Here is a 13687-nt window from a genome sequence, read left to right as displayed (position 1 = left end):
TTTGTCTGTAACAATTTAGATTTAAGAAACATAAAACCCGTTGATGTGGGTTAGGTCGATCAGTTAATTAGAAACCGTCTAATTTCTAGTAAGTAGTAAGTACAAAAGTGTTTTTATTATAAACATGTATATGAAGTTGGAATCATTGGGGCTAAGGGCTCATTTGGAACTCATTTGTAGTAAGCACAAAAATGAAAAGGAGAAATTAGAATCCCCTGCATTTTTTCAATACATTTTAGATCAAACATCGGTTCCTTTCTAAGATTTGATTAAGAGGTTTTGACCAATTGCCACATCAACATTTTTCTATTTTTTAAATTACACATAATTTGTTTAAAGGCATCTTCACTTCACCTTTAACTAATTGCCTAAAATTTAGGAAATTTTATTTTCCTGGTCCTTTAAACTCCTACGTTTTAATGACTCTTTCTATAAAAAAAAAAAAATTAATTAAAGTAATTTAAACTTTACATTGTTAACGACTCTTTCTATAAAATTAAAAAATTAAAAAAAAATTAAAGTAACTCCTCATTATTAGGACAAAAAGTTATAAAACTTATGTTTTGAAAACAAATGTACCAAAAATTAAATGTACCAAAAATTCAAATGTACCAAGAAATCAAATATACCAAAAATTCAAATGTACCAAGAAGCCAAATGGACCAAAAATTCAAATGTACCAAGTAACCAAATGTACTATTATAATCAAACGTAATGACATAACCAAACGTAGCTAACAACGAGTTTTGTTACATTCTATTTAATTTACTAAAATAAATATTTTAATAAAAAATAAAAAAAAATCTTAAATCATCATAATAAGAGATGCATAAAAATAGGAGGAAAAAAAGGAAATGCTAACGTGAATAGACTTCTAATGAAAAAAAATTAAGCACCAAAATTGTAGGGAAAATGTTTAATCACATTTGTAAAAGGAATAGATGTTTAGTCTATGACATTTAAAACAAGGCGTGTATTTCAAAACGTCCCAAATGAAAAAGACGTTACTTTATTCCGACTCTCCTATATGACGTCCCTTTTGGGTGGTCTTCGTCTCTTCGGCATTTGTTCCGTCGACCTCTGGAATCATATGGATCTGTTTGTTTGCTGAGAAAATCGAAGGAAGATAGCCAAGAAAGTACTCACTGCGGAGCTGGTCATAAGCAAGGGAAAAAGACTCCAAAGTTCCTCAGAAACCGCCTTGGTAGCGATGCAACAAAACTCTCTGAACTTGGTGATTGTCCTGACCTGATTTAATAAAAAAAAGGATGGAAACAAGGATCCACCAGAAGGATTGCTAGTACGTGGAGTTTGGCAAAATGGAGGTGGTCGTAAGCTCGTGAAGATGATAAAAGTGAATCAAGTGATTGTCTAGTCCAAGCAAGAACCCATCCGTTTGTAATTGCACGGGTTGCCACCAGATGAACTCTCTTTTTTTGTATGAATGTGTTTCTGTGTCATATGCGGTCTGTATGTTTTCTGTAGCACAAGAAAAAAACTTGTAGCCGTTAAGGGAGTTATGATGAGCGATTATCGTTTAGAAGTAGCCTCGAATGACCGTTTGATAACCATTTTGTTTGAAAACAAAAACTAAAAAACGAAATGGTTATTGGATGGCCTGTTATATTACTTTGAATATCTGAATACCGTAACATTTATATGAATTTTGCTCTATCGTTTATGTAGCTGTACATCCATTCCAAATTAAGTTTGGTTTCGATTAATTTTAACGAAAATTCTGGTATGCATTGATGTATTGCATACACTGTCAAAGAAACACTCGATCTGCTTAGTTTAATCATATCGTAATACATTTGTCGAAATCAACTACTGGATCTTATTAAAATAATAATGTATTTAATGTTCAATGCATCAATGTCTAGAATACATTGTCAAAATCAACTAATGGTTCTTATTAAAGTTGTAATGTATCTAACTTTCAATGCTTGATCTTATTAAAATGATAATGTATATAGTTTTCAACGCATCAATATCTTGAATACATTGTTTAAATCAACTAATGGTTCTTATTAAAATGATAATTGATCAAATTTCCAATGCTCGTAATGTATATGATAATCGAAGGTGACGTGTTTTCGAGTATGTGACTTTCTAGTTACCTAAAGACTCAGGCATATGAGTGGCTAAGCTACATCTGTGTGTCTGACTTCTTAAATCCTAGTCCAGATTCTTCTTTCGTAAATTGGAGTATCTTAAAAAAAAATCTTGTCCCAAAAAAAAATAAAAATAAAAACTATCAGTAGTAAATTGGAACAACTGTCTAGGTTATGCAGGCATGCGGGGATAGCTCAGTTGGGAGAGCGTCAGACTGAAGATCTGAAGGTCAGGTGTTCGATCCACCTTCACCGCAAACCATTTTTTATTTTTAATCCTTTTTACGCGTTTCTTTGGCGATGCGTGGGGCCTAATACGACAATATCTTGTGTCGTTTCCTTCAAAGCTGAGAAACTGGAGAAGGTTAGTGGCATGAAACATGACAAAAATAAAATCACTATTTAACTTTTTTCTTTTTTCTTTTTCCTGATTTGAAAAACCAGAAAGCCATTTTCTTTTGTTAAAGCAAATTCCACAGCAGCTTTGTGACATCATGCATGCTAATAATTTTGGTAAGATTTAAGAAGAATTAGCTTAATTATATGTTAATCAGCTAGATTAGACCAACCATAATCCAACAACCAACTTGACAAATCATCATAGGGAAAAATGGGTTAGGTGAGAAGATATCTTATCCGAATTTTTTCCATCAAGATCATCGGATCAAGTAATCCGGGATTTTAAAATTTCATCCAACGGTCAAATATTATTATAGTTTTTAAGAGATTAAAACAGGTGGGCCGTTAAATGAAATTTCAAAAGTCCGGATCACTTGATCCGGTGACTTTGGTGGAAAATATCCGGAGAAGATATCTTCTCAGATTAGGTGGACACCATTTGCATGATGTGTATTCAACGTGGACTCCAATACTTTTACCAATAATGAAAATAAAGCTCAATTATCATAAATTTTATACTTATGCCCCTTGTGTGATTAGATGCTTTTTTTTTTCTTAATTTATTAATATTAAGAAAAGAGCAAAAAAAATTCAAAATTATTATAATAGTTTCTCAAAAATTAAGAGTTTCTTATTCGGAATGTACCGATAAAAATCTAACACTAAATTTACTAAAATATTAGATTGCATGTCTTCGCCCATGAGCGGTAGGTCTCGGGTTTGAGACTTGGGAGCAGCCTCTCCATAAATGGGGGTAAGTCTAGCCGACATTTACCTCTCCCAGATCCTGCTTAAAGCAGGAGTCTTGTGCATTGGGTACGACCATTAGATTGCATGTCTGTGTTTGGTTGATTCGAGTTCAAATGCAAAATCTAATTACCCTCCTAAAAGGATAAAAGCAAAGCAACTTTTTAAATTTGATTAGTCAATTGCTTAGCATGACAAATTATAAGGATGTGGGAGTATCAGTTGTGCAACACAACTAAGGACGAATCCATTAAGGGACCATATGCGTTCGAGAGGGAAAAGCTCTTTAGAGACTCTATGATAGTCATGTAGAAAATTCAGTAGTGATCACCAAGTGTTTGATGAATATGATGAGAAAAACGTCCACAAGCGTCGAAGTGTCGACAAGTGTCAAAATTATGGCTCCTCATATATTGACAAACACATTATTTCTATTGATTCCGCGATATTCCCGTTATTTTTGTTAATTCTTTTGTTAAACTTCACATTAAACTTCCCTAAATTATGATTATTGAATACACGATGACGTAACATGACATTACTCTATTGACTGGACAAGGATTGTCTGTCCTCCTTGTTCCTGTACCCTCTCATGCCATCCTGTTTTGTGTGGTCACGGTTAAGCCACGTCAACATTTTATATTGTTTTTTTTTATAGAGATAATAAGACAAAAATAAATAGTAATATAAAATGTCGACGTGACTTAACTGTGACCATACAAACAGAAGGACATGAGAGGACACTAAAACAAGAAGGGCAGACAATCCTTGTTCCTATTGACTTCCAACATGGAAAATGCCTCTTATAAAGGACAAGTATAAACAATAACATATGATCAATCATGCAGCATGCAAGGGAGTGTGAACTACTTTATAGTTTATATACTTTTTCAATGATCAACATGTTTATTTTATTTTTATCAATAAAACATAAATCAATTGATCTCAAATTTCACATCCTGGAGTTGGTGAACCCCCTGATAACCCACCAACCCCATGCACTTAAAAGGAAAGGGATTCTCTCTGGATGCTTTTCTCCTAATCCATCAAATCAGGAAATTCGTGTTATTGAAATTTGATCAAACGGCTACAAACAGTGATCCATTTTAAAAGTTATAATAACTTCAGTCATTGAATCAAATTTCAATGGTACAGATCTCTTGATTTGATGTATTAGGAGGAATAGATTTATAGAGGATCCATTTTCCACTTACAATGCACTATTAATTCCAAAAAGTTAAAAAATAATAATTAATCAAAACACCAAAAGTAATAATATAGAAAAAGAAAAGAAACTGGTGATGAGTTTCTATAAGAGTAATGTTAGAGAGATAAAATTTGTAAACTAAATGATGTTTTACTAATTAAAAATAAGCACAATAAGCACTTTTATCAACACTTAAGTAAAAATCTAATTATCAACTTTTATGTCATTTAGTTTACACATTTACTCTCTCTAGTATTACCCTTTCTATAAAGGTTTTTTTTATTCAAAGTGGTACATGAGATTGACATAATTCCTTATTTGGTCGCTGAGATATAAAATCAATAGAAGTGATCCTTGAGATTGTCTACCGCCAATCATTTGGTCATGCTAGGAGAGATCTCAGTTAAATTGAGAGTAGTTTTGTCAAATCAATCATCCATTTGAACTAGTAGTTTCCTCAATTTTATAGAGATTTTTCACAAAATGATTGACGTAAGATATTGATTTTAAATCTTTGAGACCAAATAAGAAATTATGTCAATCTTATAGACTATTTTGGATTAAAAAAAAAAAATTAGGCTCTCAAAATTAGGTGTAAACAAAAAAGATACTGCAAATACAAACTTCCACGAACAAAGGATCAAAACCAAATCGGACGGACTGTCGCTTTACTTCACCGACTCCCTCAAATCCCAGCCCTCAATCTACCCTCATCCAACGGCCATAATCTTCAGCCTCCCACGTCATCACCAAAAACAAATCTTAACCGTCAATTCCCACAAGCTCCAAAAATTATGAACAAAAAAAAGCGGTGAAAATTGAAAAACAAGTGGAATGTAACCCGACCCCTCCTCTGTCTATAAATAAAGCCGGAAGTCTCGGATTCAGTGTGGCAAAGATTCGAGCTTTCAGGCACCGAGACACTGGGAACACCCTGAAGCTCAAGACCCAGGACTCAGATTTTCGCTTTTAGCAAGTAAGCACTTTTGAGAAGCTCAACATTTCATGCAAATGCTTTTGCTTTTCTTGTTTTTGAGTTGTATTTTTTGTTAGCTGCTGTAATTAGTTCGAATCTCGCTCTCTGCAGTTTAAATTAGTTTAAAATAGAATATTGTTCGTATTTATAAATTTGGCAGTTGAGTTTTTTTATTTTTTGGGATTGGGTGCGTTCAATTTGTGTTTGTAATGACGTCTATGTTGTTAGCTTCTTTAGGCTCGTTTGGTGTCTAGGTATTGTTGGATTGGACAAGGAACTAGATTTTGTGTATATATATGCAGCACGAAATGGACGTCAACTTCCAAATCTTGTCCAAGGTAGAAGATGAATTGGTTACGAAAACAATTTATCCCTCCCGCCTTTATAGAATTGGGAGGGATAAGTTTTCTTCATGAATAAATCCATCTTTAACTCCGACATGATTTGGAAGTTGACGTCCATTCTTTAGATCCGAGTTCGGATTTTCGATCATTTCTATAAGATGTGGTTAACGGAACATTCTCCGGTTGATAGAGTTCAGCTACTGCTGAATTATATGGTGAGGTACTTATCAACTCTGATTCTGTTTGTTGTTGCAGCTTGTAAGAATGGAAGACACCTTCCTGTTTACTTCGGAGTCCGTGAACGAGGGACACCCCGATAAACTCTGTGATCAGATTTCTGATGCGGTTCTCGACGCCTGCCTCGAACAAGACCCCGACAGCAAAGTTGCCTGCGAGACTTGCACCAAGACGAACATGGTCATGGTCTTCGGAGAGATTACAACCAAAGCCAAAGTGGACTACGAGAAGATTGTGCGCGATACCTGCCGTACAATTGGATTTGTTTCAGACAATGTTGGTCTTGATGCTGACAACTGCAAGGTCTTGGTTAACATCGAGCAACAGAGCCCTGATATCGCGCAGGGCGTCCATGGCCACTTGACCAAGCGGCCTGAGGAGATTGGTGCGGGTGACCAGGGTCACATGTTTGGTTATGCAACTGATGAGACCCCTGAGCTTATGCCTCTGAGCCATGTTCTTGCCACCAAGCTTGGTGCCCGTCTCACTGAAGTTCGCAAGAATGGAACCTTGCCGTGGCTGAGACCCGATGGCAAGACGCAAGTCACTGTTGAATACTACAATGACCATGGCGCTATGGTTCCAATCCGTGTCCACACGGTTCTCATTTCAACTCAGCATGACGAAACTGTTACCAACGACGAGATTGCTGCTGACCTCAAAGAGCATGTTATCAAGCCTGTTGTTCCTGAGAAGTACCTAGACGAGAAGACTATTTTCCATCTTAACCCATCAGGTCGATTTGTCATTGGTGGACCTCACGGTGATGCTGGCCTCACTGGCCGAAAGATCATCATTGACACCTACGGTGGTTGGGGAGCTCATGGTGGTGGTGCCTTCTCCGGCAAGGACCCTACCAAGGTAGACAGGAGTGGTGCCTACATTGTTAGGCAGGCTGCTAAGAGCATTGTCGCCAATGGCCTTGCCCGCAGGTGCATAGTGCAGGTCTCGTATGCCATTGGTGTTCCCGAGCCACTATCAGTGTTCGTTGACAGTTATGGCACCGGAAAGATTCCTGACAAGGAGATTCTTAAACTAGTAAAGGAGAACTTTGATTTCAGGCCTGGGATGATTGCGATTAACCTCGATCTCAAGCGGGGCAGGTACTTGAAAACGGCTGCGTATGGACACTTCGGTAGGGATGACCCTGACTTCTCATGGGAAGTGGTGAAGCCATTGAAGTGGGAAAAGCCCCAAGAGTAGAACAAGTGCTTTTCCTCTCAGCTTGCAGTTGATCAATAATCTGCTTCTTTCGAGCAGCCGGTTTTCGAAATCAAGAGTCTTGCTTTTGCTTGTAATTGTCTTTCCCTTATCTTTTTTTCCACTTGAAATATTTCAATTTGGCATGTTTGGATCACATTATACAAGATGTATTGAATCTGAGTCTTGGTGTATGAAAACATGTAGAAAAAAAGCTGGTTTCTGTATTAGCTGCAAGGCAACATCAATGTGTTGTTACATTTGTTTGGTAAAAAAAACAAAAGTATGATACATTGTTATTAAGCTAATGAATTAACGGATTTGAATCTTATGCAGATTTTTCATATTCTATTAATTATATCAGATTCGAATTTTTGTTACTCCATGTCGAATTGCTTATGCTGTTTTTCCTTAGTTTTTTTAGCCAAAATGGTTTCTGAGATTTGCATAACATATCACTTTGGTTATTGAAATTGAAAATCAATAGAAATGGTCATGAGATTGTCCACCATCCATTATTTTAGTCATTCTGTTAAAAACTACAATAAGTGTCCAGGAGCTCTTGGCCGAAAGTTTGGGCAATTTTCAAAGCTTCGTAACTCAATCGTTTCTTAACCAAATTCGACCATTAATATATCAAAATGAAGATAGGAAAGTGTAGAACAAGATTGTACTATTTGGAAGCCCAATGGTTTCCGGAGATAGCCGGAAAATGACCTGAAAGGTGACTGGTCCGCAGAAAAACTGGAAAACTCGTGGGAAACTGGGTAAATTTTAAATGTTCATAACTTCTTCAATACTCAACGAAATTGAGTGATTCAAAAACAAAAATCATACGAAATCGAGTGATTCAAAAACGAAAATCATACTTCTCTACGAGAAGAAGAGAATGGTACCATTCTAGATGGCTAAATAGCCTGGTTTGGTTGGAAAACGGCTCGAAAGTGGCTATATTGGTCTCAAGTTAGCCACTTTCAAGCCGTTTTCTGGCCTAACCATGGTGAATTAGCCATTGAGAAATGTACCATTCTCTTCATCTCATTGAGAAATATGATTTTTGTTTGTGAATCACTCGATTTCGTTGAGTATTGAAGAAGTTATGAATGTTTAAAGTTTACCTAGTTTCTGGCAAGTTTTCTAGTTTTCCTGTGGACCAGTCACCTTTCAAGCTATTTTTTGGCCATCTCCAGCAACCATTGGGCTTTCAAATAGGTATAATCTTGTTTTACACTTTCCTAACTTCATTTTGATATATTATGGGTCGAATTTGGTTAAGAAACGATTGAGTTACGAAGCTTTGAAAATTGCCTAAACTTCCGGCCAAGAGCTCCGGCACACTTAACAGAGTTTTTAACGAAAGGACCAAAATAATGGATGGTGAACAATCTCAGGGACCATTTATATTGATTTTCAATCTCAGGGACCAAAGTGATGTGTTATGTAAATCTCAGGAATCATTTTGACTGAAAAGCCTTTTTCCTCTTTGGTTGCTCTCTCCTCTGAGGTTTGGTTTTATGTTCTCCTCGTATGTATTTATCTATTATAAAAGGGCATAGATGTTCCTTTGGTCGTCTAATGACAAAGAAATACATGATCACTTACCATTGAATTTAACATCAAAGGTGGAGAATGCATGAATGTACTTTAATTGTTTTCGCTTTGTTATAGCATGTATAACGGCCTTTGGTTTAGATGGACAGCCCGGTGAATAGACAATCTCAACTCTTGATATCAAATCTAAAGGTACGTCACCCTTTATTGTTCCTTACTCACAAGGTGACCAAGAGAACGTGACGGGGGCAATTTCATCCACCAAATTTGAAGAGCAAATCATTCTGTACATAAACCCCCTACTGTTTTGGGTTTTTCACAAACACCACCACTTTCATACACAAACAATATATTTCTCCATCTACAAAAAATAACAAAAACAAAGGAAAAAAAAAGAGGGGAAAAAAATGAATAGATCATCCCTCTTCCCCATCAACCCCTTCTACCACATATGTCCTAATAGCATCAGCTCAGAGTCTCAGACAGACAAACCCAACAATTTAAGAGTAGGAAAAAAAAAATTTAAGAATTACCCTCACTTTCTATATTTCCGAGATCCTTAAAAGGAATCACTGGGTTATTACGTCCGTTGGTAGCCTTTGCTCTCTGATCTTGAACCCGGATAATCACTGCGATCAGTATCTGAATTTTCGCGCTGGGAATCAATGTCCGCGCTACTTCCTTCAGTTCTTCGGTGCCTTCGATCCTGAACATTGAGAAGAAAACTTGTTTCAGAAGACATGTGATGATAACCATCTCTTTGTATAAAAGTTAACAAAACCTGGATCTTATGAGGACTGAAAACAAAATGGATAAGTCTTTAGCATGGGAGAACGAAATGTAACATGCGGAGAGAGATTTTGACAGAAATATTGAGCGATTAAAACGCGCGAAAAGGTTAAGTCTTTAGCATGGGAAAAACATTTTGGTCCTTTGAATCGAAATTCAATTCGGAAGACAGCTTAAAATCCAACAGAAATTGTGTTCTAGAGATGGAATGAAAATCTAACCTCTCTTGGTATAGGATATTCCTCGGACTCGAGCATACGGACAACTTGGCTCATCTTGGGTCTTTTTTCAGAATCTGGATCAACGCACCTCAGAGCAGTCAAGAGGGCTCGTTTCAGGGCTCTTGTCGAGGGTCTCACCTCAATGTTTGGGTCTACCACTTCTTCGGATCTTCTGCTTCCAACCATCATTTTTAGCCAATCAACCAGATTCACCTGTGAGCATTAACATGTCAAACAAAACTCCACAAGTTCATTCAAGAAAATGAAATAGTGATCAAACGATTGACATTGCAACATTAAAGTTCTATTGCCATTTCTGTCTGTTGAGTATCGAAGTCAAATGTAAACCCCTACCAGATCACAGGTAAGCTCAGCAGTTAGTCAGAAAAGTACACGAAAGTTTAGGCTTTTACAAATCCAGAACCAGGCCAAGTATATTTAATAGGAAAAAACAGAACCAAAGCGATTCAGAAGGGTCAATTTTAGGGATGACCTATGTTGGGCTAGACAATCTGGACACTCCTCCTAAGCATATTTAGACTGTAAAATGTCTGATAGTAACTGTTGTCATTCACTACATAATATCTATTTTCAAAAGACATTCACTACTTAGTACAAACAATAAATCCAACTTGCATCAAGCACTTATGATTCTATGTTGACAAAAATGTGGTATCTTAGGATGGTTAGAGAAGAGTGCATACCTCATGAGCAGGGCGACCATAGTCAACAGGGTCCCTTCCAGTAATTGCTTCTAAGAGCAAAACCCCAAAGCTATATACATCACTCTTTTCATTCAAAAGTCCGGTATTAGCATATTCAGGGGCCACATACCTGAAATGTTTTGGAAGCAGGGACAAGCATTACACAAGAGAAATAATTAATTATCAGCATCAGTTATCAACTTACTCTGCACATCTAAAACCAAAAGACACAACATTGCTTAAGGGCCAAAACAAGTCGTGCTCAAGAAAGAAAACTAACCCGAAGGTTCCCATAACACGCGTTGTCACATGACTAGTTCCTGCACCCAGCAGCTTGGCCAGCCCAAAATCAGATACCTTGGAATTGAAGTCTTCATCAATCAATATATTGCTTGATTTAATGTCTCGGTGTATAACTTTTGGTTCAATGGCCTCATGTAAATAGGCAAGACTGCAACAAGTATATCTCATTAAGTGAAACTAGAAAACCTGGAAAAAAGAAAGTACGTGTGTAGGTTATTTGACTTACGCTTTTGCGGTCCCAAGGAGAACCTTTATGCGGGCTTCCCAAGTGAGATATCCATGGTGACGCATTGCTCCGTGAAGCCACTGCTCCAAGTTTCCATTGTTGACATACTCATAGACCAAAATCCTGAAATTTTGAAAGCAAGTGAGACCAGTGATAATAGTTCAGCTGCTACTTCAACAGTAGAAGGCAATTATATACTCAACACACTTCTCAGATACCAAGGCCACAAAAAACAATTTAAAAGAAAATGGTACCTATGAGTTCCTTCGACGCAGTATCCCAGGAGGCGAACCAAATTCTTGTGGCGCACATGGCCGATTGCTTCAACTTCCACCCTGAATTCTTTCTCTGCTTGGCCTCTAAAGACATTATAACAGTTTAAGTTACAAGTTCATGAAACCAAGAATGGTGAATGGACAAACCACAATGGATTCAAGGTACATTCGTTTTTAAACTCACAGGTTGTTTAGGATCTTTTTAACTGCCACTGGAGTCCCATTGATGAGATGTCCCCTGTAAACAACTCCATATCCACCTTCACCAAGGACATTGTCCTTTGCAAACCGGTTTGTTGCAAGCTCAAGGTCCCTTAATGTAAACCAGTGTCCCCAACCCAAATGCGAGAATTCAGGCAGGCCAACTAGAGGAGACGGGGCGGTTATTGGATAAGATGAAGAAGGCTTATGTCCTGTAACGGTGCTGGAACTCCCCTCTTCTCCAGATTGGGACAGGACACCGTCGTTTTCTAAATGATTAAATGAACCTGACTGGCTGCTATTCTCTCCATTCTTCGATTTTCCCATATCCAGATGGACCATGATCTTATCTGATCCTTTGTCACTAGATTTGTCATGAATGGTGAGAAGAATTCCATCACGAGGAGCAAACTCCCTAGCAGATACTTGCTCAACCCGAACTTCCTTAATCTCTTTCGAGACAGTTGGGATTTGACTAAGGGGAATCTTGTCCCTAGCTTTCCTCGATTTCTTACGCCAAGTAAGACACATTGATAGCACAGTGAGGATGACTATGATAAACAGTGCAACAGCAATTCCAATTACTTCCCAGACTTTTAGATTAAAAATGGGAGTTTTCTTGGATAATTCTGATTGGAGATCAGAAGCCATTCTATCAGCTACCAACAAGTCTACACGTACACAGAAGAATCTCACATCAAAATTTACTCTGATTCATCATTCATATCACTGTAAAAAAAATCAAAATCTGTTCTTTCAATCCATTGCAGCATCTAGAGAACGATAAAATACAAAGCTAGTATATTTTTTCACCAATTCCACAAATATACACACACACACATATATAAACGCAATAAAGGAGTCAACCTTGACATGCTACCAGCTTAAATTTCACTACAATTATTTTACCACCAACATAAACAACAATTCACAAGTAATTGGAATTGTAAATTCACTCACTTACCTCTCTGAGATGGAACTCAAAAGAGCAATCTTGAAAAGCCAGATCTTTGAAACCCTTTCAGCATTCTTTATCCTAAAACAAGGCACAATTCCAGATCTATAAACCAGAAAACCCAGAAACACACACCAAGAAAACCTCTCAAGGAACCCAAAAGATCCCACTTTTCAATAAAATTAATTAAAAAAATCAACTATATAACAGTAAAACTCAAATCCCTTTGTGGGTTTTCACTGTGGGCCAAAAGTGCGTCTGAATCTAAGTTGGGAAAGAGCTTTCAGGCACCAAAACTAATCCATCTCAAAAACCCACACCCAAAAGCAACCAGAAAACTCCTGCCTGGGCAAAATTGTAAAGGGTCATGGAAAAAAAAAAAAGATCTTTGTGAGTGGGTGGGGATATAAGAAGAAAGGGTGGAGTTATCAGCGGTAGGTGGTGAGTTTAGAGTTTTTAAGACTCACTCACTCACTGCTCAGAGTTGCCTTCCAAAAACATAATACAAACAGTAAAGGGATGCATGGAATTCTGTGATGTTAAAAGGTACTGAAATTTTCCTGATTTGTTTGTGAAACATGACTGATTGGATTTTACCAGTAATTTACTTTAATTATTTTTCTCTTTTTTCCATTATTATGTATTTATTTATTATAATTTATTGTTGTATCTGTGTAGTTGATTATAAATTTATGATTGTCGAATCTCAACCGTTTACTTGGTCAAGTCAAACATGTCACCTGAGTTCAAAGGTTACAAACTTGTATATGGAACTGTTAGAATTCTTACATGCAAGTCTGGGCAATTGCTGAATTTTGGTAAAGTGAACTCTTTATAGTCTCTTTATCATCTCATGTCTTTAGTATAATATTTTATAATATTAACACGTGAATTGACGTTAAATTATAAGATGACAGAAAGTTGTAAGGAGTCGCAATTCCCTTAGCATTTCTCATTTTGAAATGTTATATAAGGCCGTCTGTCAACGGTTGTCTTCATCCTTATCACATAAAAAGTCTTCATGAGCTAATTAACAAAACCTGGATCAGATATAAACTGTGGATCATCAGTGCAACTACTTGTTTTGTTTCTAATTTGCTGTGGATTATGATTTTCCTAGGAAAATCACTTATTGTAGATCTCTTTATGTTTGTCTTTCTTCTCACGTGATGCGTCATAGGAGGAGACAGACTAACGCTAAAGACATACAACACATTCCATGTATGTGTTTAATTCAA

General features: G+C 36.8%; 2 protein-coding genes and 1 non-coding gene across 4 annotated transcripts; 2 read left to right on the top strand and 1 right to left on the bottom strand.

The window, feature by feature from the left end:
* Positions 1 to 2298: 2298 nt before the first annotated feature.
* Positions 2299 to 2371, top strand: TRNAF-GAA (transfer RNA phenylalanine (anticodon GAA)). The gene has a single exon. It is a non-coding gene; the product is annotated as a tRNA-Phe (tRNA).
* A 2898-nt stretch (positions 2372 to 5269) lies between these two features.
* On the top strand, positions 5270 to 7555 carry LOC103450820 (S-adenosylmethionine synthase 2-like). The gene is made up of 2 exons (XM_008390214.4): positions 5270 to 5443; positions 6043 to 7555. Exon 2 carries the CDS (start codon positions 6052 to 6054, stop codon positions 7225 to 7227), a length of 1176 nt encoding a protein of 391 aa, XP_008388436.1. The 5' UTR covers positions 5270 to 5443; positions 6043 to 6051; the 3' UTR covers positions 7228 to 7555.
* A 1460-nt stretch (positions 7556 to 9015) lies between these two features.
* On the bottom strand, positions 9016 to 13115 carry LOC103450819 (probable receptor-like protein kinase At5g18500). Of its 2 annotated transcripts, none has more exons than XM_008390211.4 (8): positions 12459 to 13115; positions 11478 to 12165; positions 11273 to 11377; positions 11019 to 11141; positions 10770 to 10940; positions 10490 to 10619; positions 9786 to 9998; positions 9016 to 9481 (listed from the first exon to the last, which is right to left on the bottom strand). In XM_008390211.4, the coding sequence occupies exons 2-8, from the start codon at positions 12143 to 12145 to the stop codon at positions 9356 to 9358; spliced, it is 1536 nt and encodes a 511-aa protein (XP_008388433.1). In that variant the 5' UTR covers positions 12146 to 12165; positions 12459 to 13115; the 3' UTR covers positions 9016 to 9355. The 2 variants fall into 2 exon arrangements, with proteins under 2 accessions (XP_008388433.1, XP_008388434.1); XM_008390212.4 differs by having other exon boundaries at positions 11478 to 12223; positions 12459 to 13029.
* Between the last annotated feature and the right edge of the window lie 572 nt (positions 13116 to 13687).

Source organism: Malus domestica, chromosome 12 (assembly GCF_042453785.1).
Source record: "Malus domestica chromosome 12, GDT2T_hap1".
In the NCBI taxonomy this organism is placed as follows: domain Eukaryota; kingdom Viridiplantae; phylum Streptophyta; class Magnoliopsida; order Rosales; family Rosaceae; genus Malus; species Malus domestica.
The sequence above is the reverse complement of the archived record's forward strand: the minus strand, read 5'-3'. Positions and strand labels throughout refer to the sequence as shown.

Excerpts from the sequence above, each read along its gene's own strand:
- LOC103450820 (XM_008390214.4), top strand. The coding sequence starts at position 6,052 with ATGGAAGACACCTTCCTGTTTACTTCGGAGTCCGTGAACGAGGGACAC.
- LOC103450819 (XM_008390211.4), bottom strand. The coding sequence starts at position 12,145 with ATGGCTTCTGATCTCCAATCAGAATTATCCAAGAAAACTCCCATTTTT. Across the intron at positions 11,378-11,477 it reads AAAAAGATCCTAAACAACCT|AGGCCAAGCAGAGAAAGAAT; the intron begins GTGAGTTTAAAA and ends TAATGTCTTTAG. Across the intron at positions 9,482-9,785 it reads AATATCCTATACCAAGAGAG|GATCGAAGGCACCGAAGAAC; the intron begins GTTAGATTTTCA and ends CTCAATGTTCAG.